Genomic DNA, 18,257 nt, shown 5'->3' with positions numbered 1-18,257 from the left:
TTATATTATATAGTTTTTTATTATATATTATATTATTTAGTTAAATAAATAATATAGCGTAAATAGTTCCAGCTTACACTTTTTGGAAAATAAATAAATAAATAAATAAATAACATTTACCAATACATAAGCATGGGAATTATCCTAGTGCAGCGTTGACGGTTGCAATTATTTAATATTTGCAATAGAAACAACATTTTATAACATCTATCTATCTATCTTTTTATTTGTTTGCATGTTTAAAGCGATTTTCTTAGTTGAGTGTCATTTGTTTGTCTTGATTTTCAGCTGTAATAAGGCAGCATGTGGATGCGTCTCATGTATCCAGGCGGCTGGAATGTCTATTTATAGTGTAACTGGAATAGAAATCGCAACTCTTAGAACAGAGCAAGACATGATCTGGGAATGGACATGGTAGACCGTTCACTGTCTCTCAGTGTGAAGAACAGGACAGTAAAACACATTTAAGGTTGGAAGGACAGTGGAAGATCAAGATGCCTGTAAACCAGACTCGATCCAGGGCAAGGGAGCGAAACAATGTGCTGAACAGACCCGAGTTTATGTCTCTAAATCAGCCTTTAAAGAGCATAGGCGCGGAAGCTCGCGGCACTGCGCGGAGGCCGTCGCAGAGACAGCAGCAAAATCAACACCAGCCAGGCGAAAATGCGCAGAACGAGTCGCCCGAGAACAATAAAGAAAAGAAGGAATTACCAGAAGAAGACTGCATGCAGCTTAACCCCTCATTCAAAGGCATCGCTATGAACTCTCTTCTGGCCATTGATATTTGTATGTCTAAGCGGCTCGGCGTGTGCGCGTACCCCACATCGTCGTGGGGAAGCGTGCGATCTATGGTCAAGCTGCTCGCGCTCACGGGCCATGGCATTCCGTGGATCTTCGGTACAATTTTGTGTCTTACAAGAAGCAACACGTTGGCAGGTCAAGAGGTATTGGTCAATTTGCTGCTAGGTGAGTTGTAACGCTTTTCTGATAAGGAGTAAAATACTGACGCTCTGGAGAACGTCCGGATGTGTCACAGTCTAAAAATGTGGGAGGCTATATAAACATAAGGCTACTATTTTGGTCAAACACATGCTACTGGGATTGAGTAATGTGTTCCTCTAAACCAACAGCATACCTTCTTGTCGAATGTCTTACAGAAAGAGTAAAACAGTTTAGATTTTTGTTAAATCTTTAAATAGGCTAAGGATAATTTATTGCCTACTAATTTAGGACAATTTAAATAAATACATTTTTGGATAATTCCACGTATGTAATGTTGCCTCAATTTATTTGTATTTTTAAAGCTCTGTCTGAAAGAATGGGATATAAACAAGTTCTGGGATTAAAATGACATTCAAAATAATTAGGCCTATGTATAATTGAGAATCCTGTTAAGAGCATTTGATTTGTGGATGAATTTAAAATTACATTGTGCTCAGACAGAAGGTTTTTAGCATCTTGTGAGCATGCTGTTGGGTTTGTAGGTCAGTGGATAAGGGAATTCAAGGAAAGTGTTCTGACTGATGTGACTAGTTCATTGCATGCTGCCATAAAGATAAGCTTTTCATTTAAACACTATCATTTATTATTTTTACTACTCCTTTTATTTTACGTTGGGTTCCAAAACCCCAAAATGAATATTCTGTCATCATTTATTTCACCCTTATGCCATCCCAGATGTGTATGATTTTATTTCTTCTGCGGAACACATATGAAAATTTGAAGTAAAATATTTCAGCACAGTAGGTTCATACAATGCAAGTAAACAATGTCCAAAACTGTAAAGCTCCAAGAAACAAGAAATGATTAGTGTTAAATTAATCTGAACGACTCCAGTGGTTTAATCTATGTCTCTGAAGTGAGTTGAGTCAGTTCACTGTAAATCTTTATTTTAGCAGTCTTCTTGGCGATTCTGATTTCAAACTTGATTAGCATAATACAGCTTTAATTGTAAATGTTGCCTGAGATGTTATTATTAGGTATCCATGTGATCTAGAATTTAGCTGGAGTGTGAAATATTTACCCACGCAGACTTTGCAACAGGTTCAAGATTTCTCAGATTTTCTGCGTTGGCCAACAGAAAGCTACTTGGCTTAAGCCGTTTCTGATTTTTCCTCATCAGAAATGGCTTAAGCCGCCTTTGCTACTTCTAACAACATGATGTTCTCGAATTAGTAATGGAGACACATTGGAAACATCTTTTGAACTAGCAATAAGAGATATGAATCCGAGGTGTAAGAAAGTAGTTCCACACACAAGAGGGGCTTTGGAAAACCCATTGGTTTTTCCTTACTTATTTACATGCATGTCCTTTGAACTGTTTATAAAAGCAATTCATAAACACAAGAGTGTGTTATGGCTGTATATCATGACGAGTGTGATTTATTGTGGCTAATCACACCCATGCTAATATATAGCCAAAAACATTCTTGTGAGTCTGATATTACTTTAATAACGTAGCCTACATTTAACATCTTTGTTTTACAGCTCTCTTTCTGGATGTGATGACTGTAGCAGGCATGCAGAAATTGGTGAAGCGTAAAGGGCCTTGGGAAATGGCACCAAGTTTCTTCGACTACCTGGCCATGGATATTTATTCTTTCCCAGCAGCACATGCAAGCCGAGCAGCCATGGTGTCTAAATTCCTGTTAGCACACTTGGTGCTTGCAGTTCCTCTGCGTATTTTGCTTGTGTTATGGGCCTTCCTAGCTGGCACATCCCGTGTGTTTCTGGGTCGCCACCATCTGACAGATGTCGGATGTGGCTTTGCCTTGGGATTCCTTCATTACAGTTTAGTGGAGATGGTGTGGCTGTCTTCCAACACTTGTCAGACTCTAATATCCATAGGAACATTCAACTGGAGCCCCCTCTATTGATCATTGCGGGATTTCAAAGCAGCTGCATGTTTTTTATTTATTTTTTTCAGTTTACGTGACTTCCGCCTATACTGAAAAGTGCATGACTGATACATGTACTAAAAAAAACCTTACCCTAAGCAGCACACATCTATTAGCTTGATTTGACCATTTCTTGTACCATTTCTGCCAAAGCAATATAAAGTTTGGAGAAACGCATCAGGTGCTCATTTCCCTTTCGATTTAAGAGAAAGGATGTTGAAGCAATTTTTTTTTACTGTCAAAGTTGATTAAAGGCCAAATCACTATGTGTGATTTATATCAATTGGCTAATGGATTTTATTGATCACAGTAAGTGAGCGAAACATTTGCTCAGGGACTTTATCAAGCAGCATAATGAGTCATTTCAGATTTCTATTTTCTTGGAATTGTATGTGATTTTCTGAATATTTACAATGTATTTGAGAAATGTTGTAAATGAAACCACCATGGACTGTTTTACATGATATCATGGATAATTTGAGACTTTTTGGACTGTTTTGGTTGTCTGGAGTTTAAATTTAGTTGTCCTGACACTTCACGATACTCTGAATGCATCTCATTTATATGAATGAAATTACTGAATATTTCAAGCACATTTTTTCACTTTTACCAAAATTTGCAATGTTGTTTATATGAAATTTATGTTTTCATGTATGTTTTCAATCGCTGCAAGCCCCAGATGTGCCATTTTATATGATTTTTACTGGAGTGTTATATGTGTATGGGCCTACCATAAATAAAATAATCCCTTCAATGAATTTGATACCTGATTGTTGTAAATCAAAAGTCTATTAGTGCTGTACAGATTGATTAAAAACATAAATGATACATAAATCAAACAAGTTGTACTACTTTTATCATCCTCCTGTAAATGCAAGTGAGTGATATCATTAAAGGGGTGGGATAATGCCCCTTTTTAAAATAAGTCTCTGATGTCCCTAGAGTGTGTATGTGAAGTTTTAACTCAAAATACCTAACAGCTATTTTTTTATAGCATGTTAAAATTGCCCCTTTTTGATGGTGAGCAAAAACTCTTTGTTTGTGTGGGTTCCTATAAATGCAAATCAGCTGCTGCTCCCAGCAAAGAGGGCGGAGCTTTAAAAGCTTATGTGTTATCAGCTTGCAGTCAGAAACTGTTCTGGCTTTTATGTTCAAATCGAAGTCGGACAATGATGGAGAGACTCAAGAAGAAGTGACAACATGTAGAATGCAACAGGAAATTTCTGAATGGTTTGTTGATGAATTTATGCAGCTGATGTGGAGTTAACTATCTTCAAGTCATTGATTAGCATATTCTGTCATGATAATCTATAAATCGCTAGTGTGGGAGCTGTTGTAAGTTGCCTACAGAGTGAAATGCTATTGCATTTGTGTAACACAGTGTATTGCAATACATGTGAAAGACGGATGTGACAGCTTGAGCTGATTCCCAAATGTGCTCTTCTACAGCAACTCTGCCTCTTCTCAACACTGCTTGTGTGTTCCCATGGGTGGGGTTTATGTAAATTTTAGGGTTTGTGATGTCACTAACCCGGGAGGAAGCTTGTGTAGTCCCTACCAGCCATTTGTAGTCCTTAAAGGAACACGCCGACTTTTTGGGACTTTAGCTTATTCACCGTATCCCCCAGAGTTAGGTTAAGTCCATACATACCCTTTTCATTTCCATGCGTCCCGTAACTCTGTCTGACACACCCACCGCTAGCCTAGCTTAGCACAAAGACTGGAAGTAAATGGCTTCAGCTAGCATACTGCTCCCAATAAGTGACAAAATAACGCCAAAATCTTCCTATTTATATGTTGTGATTTGTATAGTCACAGTGTGTACAAATAACAAGGTCATATGAGACACAGGCATCTTTTAACCGTATACATATTGAGAATTATATTCTCAGAAGGCGAAGCACTACTTGGGCGGAGTGATTAGCCCAACACTCCGAGCGAACTCTCTGCTCCTCACCACCGGGCTTCTCAGGTGCTGCAAGCAAATCACTCCGCCCAAAGTAGTAGTGCTTCGCCTTCTGAGAATATAGTTCCCAGTATGTATACGGTTAAAATATGTCTGTGTCTCATATGACCTTGTTATTTGTACACACTGTGACTATACAAATCACAACATATAAATAGGAAAATGTTGCCGTTATTTTGACAAGAGTTACGAGACGCACGGAGATTAAAAGGGTATGTTTGGACTTATCTAACTCTGGGGAATACGGTGAATAAGCTGAAGTCCCAAAAAGTCGGCATGTTCCTTTAAAAAGCAATTTCTGTAAAAGAAAATATCTCCTTTTGTTTTGAACTTTGAGCGTCGTAACTTTGCAGATGTTGTTTTGGCTCAAACAGCAACATTACACACCAAAGTTAGAAAAGTGAAATCATAAGCAACCACTAGGCAATATTTTTTTCATGTTATTCTGGTTGAAACTCTTTTCAAATCCTGATATCAATCAATAATATGATTTTATTTGGGCAAAATAAGAAAACAAAATGGCATCATGTTCCATATTTAAAGGACAGTCCTATTGTTTTCTTATTTTGCCCAAATAAAATCATACATTTTTTATCATCATATCATTATAGGTAGCCCTGCAGTTATATATATATCGGTCTGTGCAGCGCCGGTTCAAGTCGAACAAGCCTATGAACTTGCACAGCCAGAGCAGATTCAGTGTCACAAGAGATGGTGTAAAATTACCTCATGTCTTAAATCACTTTGTAAAATAAGATTAGGCCTATACAATCTCAAGGTTATCTTAAAAGCTGTTATGATAAGTAAACATCTGCAGACAAATGGAAATGGCCAAGCACTCACGGAAAAACATGAGATGTTCTCATCTCCATTAATTTTATCCAATCAAAAAACCAATTGAGATTCGGGGACACTCTGATTGGTGGATCTCACATCCGGTACCGGTGGGTCGTAAATACACACATTTCCATGGGTGCTTGGCCATTTTGGTCACTTGCTATTATTATGCAGAAAACTTAACCTAGAAACAGCAGTCTCAAATCCGTGGCCAGGGGACTATGTTGGTAAGGTAGCTATGGATGTATTTTTATGTATTTCTCTGGCAGAAACATGAAACACCGCCTATGTTTGGACTGCTTGTTTTGCATTAATGTGCGAAAAAAGAGATCAAAGATATAATAAGTAAATAGAAATTGTTGTTTGATATCTCTGCAGCTGTTTTTGTCAGTCTCCTCACCCACTTTTTGCTTATAGCACTGATCTGCCATTGCATGACCCTGACTCAGCAGTCTATAAATACCAGCAGGGGTCAGCTTCTGAGTCCATGTTCTTGCTACTGACTATTAGAACCCCACTGCTCCTGTGACTTACACAGTGTAAATACTGCTCACTACTGACAGAGTTGATATTAAATTTCATTCACTATTGAAAAATCACATGAAGTGTAATAAAAGTATAACGGTAATGGAAGATGAAAAGACTCGTTTCTCTACATTTTTTTTTTTTTTTTTAGCAAAATTCCATTGCAGATTAAGCAAAATTCTTTGTTCGGTTTAAAGGTATTAAAGTCAAATTCTGTCAAACAAAAAATACTATTGTTCTTTAAGATTACAAAAACAGTTACACAATACCGTAGCTATACAAGGCCCCATTCTCGCCATAAAACCAGGTTAAATTGACTGAAGTGATCCCCCTATCTAAGCACAGTAGCACCGCGGGTTACGCAATACTTGTTCCCTTCTCTCAGGGAACCAAGGTTACGTTAGTAACCAAGACGTTCCCTTACGAGAGGTCACTCATATTGCGTAAGTAGTTTACGGGTTATATGGGAACCCCTTTCGAAGCGCCGTGCGTGCTTAAAACTTCGCTCCTCACTATAGCCTAGGGCAGAAGTCCCGAGGCCCATGTAAGAGTAAAGTTTTAAGTCCTAATAGAGGCCAAACCATGCCCCTGCCAATCGCCTGGGAGGTTGCCTTGGTAGCTTGCAGAGCTAAGTCAGTAGCGCTGCGCAGGTCTCTAAAAGCCTCCGGTTCAGGTCCAGACTCGTCCATTGAGCAGAAAAGTTTAGCCTGGAAAACTTGGAGGAGAGCCATGGTGTGAAGCTCCGAAGCAGCTTGGCCAGCAGAGGTGTATGCACGGCCGGCGAGAGCTGAAGTGACGCGGCAAGGCTTGGATGGGTCAGTCGCTTTAGCTTTCCATCCCGTGGCGGTGGGCGGGCAGAGGTGTGCGGCCACCGTTTCCTCGAGGGGAGGAAGCGCCTTGTAACCTTTTTCCACAGCGCCGTCAACGGTCGAGAGTGCAAAGGATAATGAAGGCTTTATACGAGCTGAATGTGGCGCTTTCCACGACTTTGTTAGCTTGTCGTGTACCTCGGGGAAGAAAGGTGCAGGCCTCTGCTGAGGAGCCTGTCGGCGCCCCTGCAGGAACCATTCATCCATCCTGCTACGCGTGGGCTCTTCTGGCGAAGACCACTCGAGGCCGAGGTCTTCAACGGCCTTAGTCAGCACGCGGAGAAGCTCTGCGTCGAGGCTGGATCTCAAATCACTCGTGCTAGATTACGTTGAGGGGGCGGGGTCCGTCACGGAGCCCGTCCATTCCTTGTGTTCGGATGCAGCGAGAGAAAGGCTGTTCATCCTTATCGACCTCCTCATCTGATAACCCGAAAGAGACAAGACCAGCCGCTCGCTGTGAGGGGGCGTTGGTCCGCCTGTGTGAACAGGACCGGCGAGGGGGTCTCTCTGGGAGAGAGCGAGGCACGCGGGGACGGGGCCGGCGTGTGCTCGCTTGTAATCATCCACTGAAGGATCCTTTGTGTGCGGCGCTTCTTTTTGCACAGCTCGAGCAAAGGAAAAGGAGTGGATGCGGGGTCATCGTTGGCGAAACTGGCCAGTCGAGCCCGCAGCCTAGAGAGCGCCATCTCATCGCACTCCGGGCAGCCGCCCTTGGAGAGTGCAGCTTCTGCGTGGTCGCGGCAAAGGCAGGAAGCACAGAGGATGTGGCGATCTCAGCCGAAGAGCGGGCCTCTGCACAAGGCGCAGTGTACCCGAGGTATTTAGAGCAACGCCTGAAATCTGCTCTTTTAGAAAAGAGAGTCGCAGCAGCAAACACTCTTATTGCTTGTAAAAGGATATAGCACACCGGATGGCACAGCAGAACAGCGGGCTGAAGGCGGCGTCGAGTTGAAACAGGAGCCGGGGTCCTCAGACTGCATTGCAGGTGCTTGTTCTGCTGAAAGGCTTTTCGAAAGTGGCGAAGAAGGCTTCAAATCCGGAGGACAGCAAAGTGGAGACTTGCTGAAGGAGATTAAATCTGGTTTTATGGAGAGAATGGGGCCTTAAACAGCTATAAGCCACGCCCATTCTGGCAGGCAATGACGCGCCAGGGCGCGAAGCGGCCTGATTGGTTTGCGGGCATGAGCCGCCTCGCCATAGGTTCGTGCAGTTGCCGCAGCACAGCCAATGACCGCTCTAGATGCTCAGCTTAGGGTCTGCTGTGCAGCTGCACTGCGTTTTAAAAATTTGGCTTCAATATTCTTGAGAAAAGTAGTTTGTCCCATAGCGTAAGCTACTTACGCAATATGAGAGACCTCTCGAAAGGGAAAAGGAAGCATATATTTGAGTATTGCGAAGCACCCTATAATGCCACAAGAACAGACACAACACAAATTAACTAGAGGGCTGACCAAACTGGTAAATAAACAAGACACAGGTGAGTAATGTAATCAGTAACCATAGAAACAAATTACATGATTGGAAACGAAGAAACATGAACTTAACAGAGAGGGAACACAGGAACCAAAGGGAACAGAAATACATTTCATGTATTTTATAAGCATCCATGAAACAGAACATAAACGTGACACTAGTGGCACATCCTGACTTGGGAATATTTTTCGCACTCTTCTTTGTAAAAATGTTCCATTTCATGGCCCTTTTCATGTTCCCCTACAGATTTACCAGTGCCATTATCTGTGTGTGTATGTGTGTGCGTGTGTTTGTGTGTGTGTGTGTGTGTGTGTGTGTGTGTGTGTGCGTGTGTGGGTGTGCGTGTGTGTGTCTACACAGCGTGTACATACAGTACGTGCACACACTGGTTTGACCTACATTATGAGGACACACATATTGTGTATTCCTTATATTGTGGCGTTTATTCATGTGGACATGCCGATGTACGCAAGATAAAAATACTAAATTATTTTTTGTTGAAAATGTAAAAATACTGAAAGTTTTCCATGGTTTAGGGGAAGGGTTAGGGCCTGTCCCAATACCTCCCCTTACCCTAGATTTCTGCCCTAACCCTTGTTTTTGCGCGTTCTCGTGTAGGGGTAGGGTGTCCCAATACTCTAAAGAGCAAGGGGGAGTGCTATTCTCCCCTTAAAATCAACCCTCAAACCATAGTGCGGTCCGATGCAGGCTTAAAACGAAGTGGCAGATGAAATTACCCAGGATACCTTGCGGTATTTAGCAGCAAGCTAAATGTTTTTAAATAAGATGGCGGACACCGCTGGAAAGGAAGAATTGAAGTATATTTTCAAAAATAAGCATGTTAAAATTTCTAAATATGTTGGAATATGTTAGTTTGATGCACATCCAATTGACTGTTAAGTTTTGAACACTAATGTTAGAAAATATTTCACAAAGCTATCTATCCGACGATGTTCATGATATCTGCCGAGTGCTTCGAGAGAGTCTGCCCATCAAATATACATCTGATCTGGTTCATCTAATTTTATTTTCGATTTTGGATTCCAAGGATTATAAAAAGAAGATGTGAGGTAAAACTATTAAAAACTAGCCGCGTTCGTCTAACGTTAGTGCTTCATTTTTTTCTTCACAGCACGCTGAGAAATGACAGCGCGCTGTGAAGAAAAAAGATGAAGCTCTCCCTAACGTTAAACCAAAACTGCACTGAGCACAATCAGTGATTGTTGTAAAATTGCTAATTCTAAATTGCGGGAGGTGTTTGACTGTAAAAAGTGCTATTATAAGCATAATGATCTGCGAACGTTTAGCCTACCCTGTTCCCATGGCGGCGAGCGCTCGGAAACGGACTGCAACTAGACAAGCGAACTATATTTTGGGTTTCATGTGCGCGTCTAAACGATTAAATACAGACAAAAATATGTCGAATGCGTCTTCTATGTTCCACATGTCTCTGTTGATTCATCAGACGTAGATAAACGAACACACGCCACACAACAGCTGGAACCGGCATTTTCTGAACGAAAATAGAATTAGACACGTTGACGCTGCGCGTGAGGTAGTGAGGTTTGCTGCGCGTGACGTAGTGAGGTTTACCGCGCTAATTTGCATATAGTGGTGTCCCATTTCATAGGGAAAGATCTTCAACTCCACTTCACTTGTTGAGGGGACTTTAATTTCGAGGGCACTCAAAACCAAGTGGAAGTTTTAAGGGGGGAGAAATGGGACAGGGCCTTAGTGTAGGGGGATAGATTATACAGTTTGTACAGTACAGTGTAAAAAACATTATGCCTATGGAATGTCCCCGTAAACCACCTACAACATGTATGTGTGTGTGTATTAATAAAGTAAATAAATAAATAAATTAACTTTAAAATGTATTAATTAATTGAAAAAGATTCAACTCCATTAATTAATACAGCAGAAATGCTTTTATTTATTGTATTATTAGACTTTATTGTCATTTAGTATTTATAGAGAGGTTAAGGGCCAGAATTAAACCCTCCCACTTGGTGTAAACTTTGAGTATGAATTGACAAGTGTGAATATAATTATTATAAAAATGTATTATTCATCAGAAAGTAAAATTTGTCTGAACCAACAAATTTACAATTACTTATAATAATTGAATCAGTTTATCTTTACATTAAAAGATAAAAAGATAAAAGCAATGACTAAGCATAGTAGAAAAAGAAAACATTACCTGGAAATAAACAGCAAGTTTTAAAAGTAAAAAAAAAAAAAAAATTATAAAAAAAATATGACATTGACCATGTTTTTTTGATCATGGATCTTTTGTAAAATAAATAAATAAACAAACAAATTAATTAATTAATTAATTAATTAATTAATTAATTAATTAATTAATTAAAATCAGGAGTTCTTGCTTCCATTGAAGCAAAATAGGCTGTTTAAGTAAATGAGTAAGTACATATTTCATTCGAAATTGTTGTGCTGCTAATATAATTTGTAATGAAGGGGAAAAAAACCTTGCTATTCCATTGTGTTGTTGCGTCAGACGGTAAGCAGGGCGGCAAATTAAAAGCTTTGATCATCCATAATACTCGGTTTGTGAAATATACATAACGTCAGTTTATTATACAATTGAATACATACTCTCCAACCCTTTTATAATACACATGCTAGCAAAACGATACACGTTAATACCATAGACTGTAAAAAAACGATGTATCGTTATTAACGTTACATGTTAAAGGGACTTGTTGACATATCGCATATAGTGACGTATATCCGGTTTAGTTCACTAGCTAGCATAAAGAGCTGCAGAGACGTGCTCGACAACTTCAACGCCCAGTTGTTGCCTATCTTCAAATACGTCTGCAAATAATTCTCGACAACATGGCAGAGAGTGATTGGGATACAGTGACCGTTTTGAGGAAGAAGGGATCGGCTGCGCAGTCAAAGTCTAAGCAGGTAACGTTAACGTTATCTCACAGCCGTCTGCTAACGTACATAATTTGCTGATGTTATTAGTTCACGTTTGTTGCTGTGGCCTACTTTCAAATGTTTCGTTTAAAATAATGCGCAAAATGTGTCCCAAAGGCTTAAAACATGGGTCTGACAGCAGACGCAACAGAAATACTATCGTGTTATTTATTGTTGGATTAGCCAGTGTACGAAACGTGATGTACGCCATAATAACTGTAATAAAAACAACAGCAGCTCAAAGATGTACAATGTAGTTTCGGTTTACATAACACTAATAGTGCTTTTGTTTCAGGCTATAATTACTGCTCAGAGGAAGGGAGAGGAAGTCGAAACGTCTAAGAAATGTAAGAGCATATAAACCTTTTGTATATGATCAATTTATATTCTCAATGGGATTCAATGAATAATCAATTTTTTTCAAGGGGCTGCTGGGCAAAATAAACAGCATGTTATAACCAAGAACACAGCCAAGCTGGACAGAGAGACAGAGGAGCTGAGCCACCAGAGAGTACCTCTCGAAGTGGGGAAAGTGATCCAGCTGGGCCGCCAGAATAAGGGCCTCACCCAGAAAGATCTGGCTACTGTGAGTATTTGTCCATTTAAAGTGTGAACCCCTCCCCTCTATTTTTGCCTGGTCGTTCGCACCTGAGAGCTGAAAAAGTCTTAAGAAATGGGTCCGTAAAAGCTGTGGAAAAGGTGGGATTGGGGTGAGGGCAGATGGGAGACAAAAACAACCAAACAAAACAAAAAACACAGACCTACAACACACATTATACAGACAAGTGAATATTAAAATATGAGCAGAGGGGGAAAACACAGAGTTGAGGGCACCTTGATGTGTTTTGAAAATGTCATCCTAACGAGGGAGAAACAAGTAAGAACATTTTCAAAGATTTAATAATGTTCAATACGTAATTTCACAACATAAAGACAAGTTACTTTTTTGTCCATTCTTTTTTGAATTTTCGGTCTACAGTAGTGCCTTCTGTCTATCAGAATAATTTGTCATTCAGTCGTGTTTATGATCAGATGTATGGCTGTTCAGTGTCCATATTTGCCCATTTCATTTGAAGATGACCTGATAAAATATGTGCACATATACTGTGCTGGTTCATGTTTAGAGCACTAAGGTATATGAAATATGTCCTTAACAAATTGAAACATGCTTCCTCCATATATGATCAATGATCCATGTAGCGAGTGTTAAACACATTGCGTCATTCCGCGCTGAGACAGCTTTCATGCGCAGTTATTACCTATTAAATATTGTTACAGTCATATTTCCCATGTGTTTGTAGTCAAACTCCAGCTCTAAATGGATCTCGGGGAAAATGCAAACAAAACTTTTGTAGTCGCGCATTGGAAACCATCACTTTTGACCCATGTCTCTAATCAATAAGAAAAGACAAACGCGACAGAAGTGATTCTGTCTCAATTATATCTTATATAGTATAATTGATAATTATATTTCTGCACTACAGTGCAGTGACTGGATTAAATGAGCTCTTTGTCATGAATAAATCCAGAGCCCCGGCAGCCAATCACCACTCCGGATCTTGCCGGATTTACACATTGATGTCAGAATCTGTGACTTTGCTTTTAAAACTGAAAAGTGTGAAATTGATCAAAAAAATGGAAAAAAAATTAACTTTTACGAGTATGTTTAGTGTTACATATGTACATATATTCACACCTTAAAAAAAAAATGTCTTTCATGACCCTTTAAAGTCCGGCCTATCACCAGACTTACTGTATGATTCATCTTTTAAAGTCACCATGAATTCAAAATGGACTTTTTTTTTTTAATAAAAAAACTATTTATCTGTATACATTATTTTTTTAAGAATTCATGTGCCCTTGTAATCTTCAATTAAAGATTCCCACCTGTAATTACAACTCTTCTCTGATGTGTTTACTGATGGGCGGGCTGGACAACCTGTCACTCACATGAGATCACAGAAATGGCGAACCACCTCGATCTAACGTCCCATGCGACTTAAACTTCTAATTGTGTTTCTTGCAGAAAATTAATGAGAAGCCACAGATCATCGCGGAGTATGAATGTGGAAAGGCCATCCCCAATAACCAAGTCATGGGGAAGATTGAGCGAGCCATTGGTAGGATTTTGTCATTTTATCATTCATTACTACACAATAGCTTATTTGCTGCCTGCCTGGCTATGGTTTATGCATAAAAATATAAAATTTATTTGTGCTTGTATAATCCAGCAAAATAAAAAATTGCTTGCATCATGGTCTCATAGACTCTTGATTTTATACTGGCCTATCATGTGGGTGCAGCATCGTGCAATCCTGCATATTTTTTTATACCAGTAACACTGTAGGTGCCATATATTTGTATGTGTATTTGTGACTTGTAATATATTCTGCAACTTTAAGTGTCTGACAATGGGAAGACCAATCAATTTAATTTTTTTCTTTTTCTACGAGAAGAGGTTTAGTCGACCAAATTTTAAGTAGTCTGTTAGTTGCAGAATAAAAAATCCAGAGGAAGTGGCGAAGTCACGCAGTCAGTGATGGACAGAACATAACATTTGTGCTTTTGTAAAATAAAGAATACAAACAGGATGCGCTTTCTGCCATCTCGGTCTCCGCTACTGGAGCGCATCACAAAAATGGACCGAGACTCAGCGTACACTTGCCTCACAGACATAAGAAATATGTCTATATAGTTATATTGAAGTTACTTTTAAATGAACCAATTCAAATAAAAAATTCTCTGATTATTTAATAATCTGTATAAAACATCCATTTCTCTGTATACTGTAGAGCTGGCGAGTCAGCACCGTCAAAAACATCTTTGCAGCCGACACTGACTAAATTATAAATTATTAAAATGTTCAGACAGTCTCCTTTCCAGACATTCATAATCATTACTTTTGCAGGTGCACCGCAGCAAGCTTTATGTATTCGCTTGAGTACTTAGTTTGTAGGCCTTTTTTTTTAAAAAAAACCCTCAATATTATGATTTGGTATTTCTCTGTAAAGTAGAACAATGTTGGCATTATTACATGTAATATGATATATACTGATAATATTCTTTCTCAGCACTGAAACTCAAACCATTTTTTGATGCCATCACCCAGTATATTTTTAAGCAATTAAATTCATATCATAAACGTGTGGTCGACTGTTGGCTTAATCGGCGTTGACTAGAAAAATCTTTAGTCGGGACAGCCCTATTTTGTTAAAGTTTTTGTTAAATGTTTTTAAAATAGTATCTTTTGTTAAAGTATCTTATGTTCACTAAGGCTGCATTTATTTGATCACAATTCCGTAAAAGCCATAATATTGTGAAATATTACAACTGTTTTATATTTAAAGATGTAATTTATTCCTTTGGCAAAGCTAAATTTCCAGTAGCCTTTATTCCAGACTTCAGGGTCACATGATCCTTCAGAAATCATTTTAAAATGCTGATTTGGTGCTTAACCCCTTGAGCCGCAGGGATCCCTGGTGATCCCGAATTTTACATTCAAAAAAATTGTGCATTGTTTTTGAGCTGCTTTATCTCTCTATTAGTAATTGCTAGAGCAATTCTGAGTTTTTCACAGTAAACTGTCAAGTGTTAGCTTTTAAATGATACCTTGGTTTTGTGTATAGTCAGAAGGACTCCTTAGCAACAACCATTTTATTGTGGGTATGTCATTTTGCACTCGATTGCCAAAAAGGGGGGCGGCTGGTAAGGGGTTTTAAGAAACTACTCCTCAAAGAAACTTACTGACCCCAAACTTTTAAACGGTACTGTAGATCATTTTAAACATTTGCCAAAAGAAATGCCAAAGTTTTTTTTTTTTTTTTAAGTTTGCAATCTTTTGAAGAACAAACATTATGTTCAACTCTTGTTGACAGTTTTCCTCATTTTTAACATATTCACTCTTTCACTTTTAGGTCTTAAGTTGCGTGGAAAGGAAATTGGGCTGCCTCTTGATGCCGGCCCTAAGAAGAAATGAGTACAAAATCCTCGAAAGATCCACCATCTACTGAAACATCCCAGTAGTTATATGATCTTTTCAGTCAGTCTTTATTAATTGCTGCATCACTTCATATTTTCTCAATTGGTGGACTATACATGCTCATATTGACACCTACAAAAAAGGCTTATTATCTAACGTTTTATGTCAGATGATGAAGACTTTGATTTTATTTAAAAAAAATTTTTTTTAGCTTGGCTCACTGCTTTGAAATAAAAAACATATTTCTATGTCTGACTAAGTTGTCTTCAAACTGATGCTGCATTCTTTTTTCAGGTGATGGAATTCATGAAACCTGTTATTTTAGAGTATTGGGAATTTAATTTGTTAAAATACCCAGTTTAATGTTAAATACTTGGTGGTTTATAATATAAAAAAATATCTTTGCAAATGAACCCAAGTGGTGCTCATAAGTCAAATGATGTCCAGCTCCACCTCTCTGGACGTCTTGGGGTGGAGCTTGACCTAGTCCAGCTCCACCTCTGTGGATCTAATGGATGGAGGGGGGGATAGAGCTATGGGGGTAACGGCTCTGGGTACGGTTTGGGCGGGTGATGTTGTACCTTCTGGCTCCACTCATCACGCCCAAATTGCATCTAGAGAGGGGGAGCTGGACCTAACGCTCCATACATAGCTCTGCAGGGAGCAGCCTCTCAATGCAATGAACCTGCACTCGGAACCATGAAACATCTCATGGTTGCAAGTCGGACTCGCATTGAAGCGGACGTTGTTGCCACTGGCAGCCGCTAGCGTTGTCTGCTGTTTTTATCTCTCTCTCTCGAATTACTCCACAAGGATGCTGTGAAACGTTGAACAAATCTGGGTAGTACCACAGAAGACCAGGTTCTCATGAAGATACTTTGTAATATAATTCACCAACTATCACTGTCTGCTAACTGCACAAGTCAACAAAATGCAGAGGGGATTAGCATCGCTTAAGTGTCATTTTGATCATGCGCAACTGTTGAAGTGGACAAGTGGATTTCTCCCTGCATCAAAATTTCCGCTACGGAACTTCGGAGCATTTTTTTAACGGCGTGATTAAAACCAAGACGACACTTGAGATGATCACCTTCTTCGTGAGAGATTTTAACAAGACGTCTTCCTGCACTCTATCGTTTCTGGCAATGACGGAGCGCTATCCTTTAGCCGAGAAGGCCATGTCGGAGGGCTACGCTCGGCTCCGGTTCAGTGACACGTCTCTTCTGATTTGGCAACAGCAACAGCTGGATCTGGAGAAAGCGCCTCCGACCAATTACCTGAGCCGCAGTCAGAGCTCGTGGTACAGCCAGTATGGCAACCAGGCAGTTGTGGTCCAGGACAAAACAAGGCTGAAAGACACTGGCAGGACTGGACAGTCCCGAATTTGTGCTGTTATGTGATGGTGTTATTCTTTGTTGTGACTACACATTTGAGTGTTTCTGTCCAGTCAAAAATATTGTAATTTGTCCACATGTCATTATTCAGACAATCTGGTGGGCAAGTCCACACAGTGCTTCATGAACAAAGCATCAGTATTTTACCATTTGTAAAGTGCAACAGCATGAGGAACATTGCCTGCTTATAGTTAGCTACAGACGAACGAGTAACAAATCTCAATTTAAACAATTTAAGAAAAGGGGCCACATGTATTTTATCTCATTGGATATCCCAATTTAACAAATTGCCAATACCTTTAGTTTTGTTAAAGTATGTTTTATGGTAGCAGTGTTATTCTGTGGGGAAAACAGCAATTCAGAAATTGCTGTTCCTCAAGACCCAACTAAATTATACAGTAGTCAACATTTGAAGTGGATCAAACCCTTTAATCTAAGTAGGCTAAGACATACATTTTTAACAATACCTGTTCTTGTCTTAGAACAACTTTGATGAACTGTTTTGATCTACTTTAAATGTTGACTACTGTACTTTTACTTGGTTTCATTCATTGAAGAAATGTAATTACTTGTTCAAACAAATGTTTTCATGTATTAATATGTCAGAGCAATCTTAACAGCACACTAATAATAGACTCTTAGGATTTACTCCTGGTTTCACAGACAAGGCTTAAGCTAGTCCCAGACTAAAATGCATGTTTCAGCTGTTTTAACTGAAAGTAACTTGCACTGGCATTTCATAAAATATGTCTGTGCTATTGTTTCGCACACCAGTAATGTTTTTTTCGAAGGCATGTTAATAAACGTTACTTAGGCATGGTTTCACAGACAGGGCTTAGATTAAGCCAGGATTAGTTCTTAGTTCAATTAGGACATTTAAGTAGCTTTTATAAACATTAAAAAAATTAAAAAAACGTAATACTAATTTTAATCTTAAAAAAAAATTACTGGTGTGCATCTTGAGACAAAACAATGGCATAGACTTATTTCAAGATATGTCAGTGCAAGTTGCTTTCCGTTAAAACAGCTCAAACATGCATTTTAGTCTGTGCTTAAGATTTGTGAAACTATGGATAAAATGTCCTAATTAAACTAATTCCTAATTCTGGCTTAATATAAACTCTGAATGTGAATCTAGGCCTATATGTACTAAATATGCTAGCTTTATCTGTATTATATCATGCTTTTTATGAAGCTTTGATATTTTTTTTTTTCAAATGCTAATGTGAAATCAAGATCTTGATTTGCTGGTACATTTTGACAACTTAACCTCATTATGCTGTTAAACAGTATCTCTTACTATTGCATTTTAATGTCTTCTAAACAAACATTAAGTGCGCTCAAATACATATATCTAGATAGTAAAAAGACACT

General features: G+C 39.1%; 3 protein-coding genes across 3 annotated transcripts; all 3 read left to right on the top strand.

Annotated features, from left to right (window-relative positions):
• Nucleotides 1–367: 367 nt before the first annotated feature.
• plpp7a (phospholipid phosphatase 7a (inactive)) lies at nucleotides 368–3,736 on the top strand. Its single transcript, XM_077231851.1, has 2 exons — nucleotides 368–966; nucleotides 2,488–3,736. The coding sequence occupies exons 1-2, from the start codon at nucleotides 495–497 to the stop codon at nucleotides 2,874–2,876; spliced, it is 861 nt and encodes a 286-aa protein (XP_077087966.1). The 5' UTR covers nucleotides 368–494; the 3' UTR covers nucleotides 2,877–3,736.
• A 7,578-nt stretch (nucleotides 3,737–11,314) lies between these two features.
• Nucleotides 11,315–18,255, top strand: edf1 (endothelial differentiation-related factor 1). The gene is made up of 5 exons (XM_077231849.1): nucleotides 11,315–11,498; nucleotides 11,806–11,857; nucleotides 11,936–12,096; nucleotides 13,537–13,630; nucleotides 15,425–18,255. Exons 1-5 carry the CDS (start codon nucleotides 11,424–11,426, stop codon nucleotides 15,484–15,486), a joined length of 444 nt encoding a protein of 147 aa, XP_077087964.1. The 5' UTR covers nucleotides 11,315–11,423; the 3' UTR covers nucleotides 15,487–18,255.
• On the top strand, nucleotides 16,572–17,100 carry brd3os (BRD3 opposite strand). Its single transcript, XM_077231850.1, has one exon. The coding sequence runs from the start codon at nucleotides 16,572–16,574 to the stop codon at nucleotides 16,887–16,889; it is 318 nt and encodes a 105-aa protein (XP_077087965.1). The 3' UTR covers nucleotides 16,890–17,100.
• Nucleotides 18,256–18,257: the final 2 nt, after the last annotated feature.

Source organism: Siphateles boraxobius, unplaced genomic scaffold (genome assembly GCF_051911475.1).
Source record: "Siphateles boraxobius isolate OS27281-9 unplaced genomic scaffold, OSU_SipBor_1 16, whole genome shotgun sequence".
NCBI lineage: Eukaryota > Metazoa > Chordata > Actinopteri > Cypriniformes > Leuciscidae > Siphateles > Siphateles boraxobius.
Note: the sequence above shows the minus strand (reverse complement) of the source record. Positions and strands in the feature narration are given on the sequence as shown.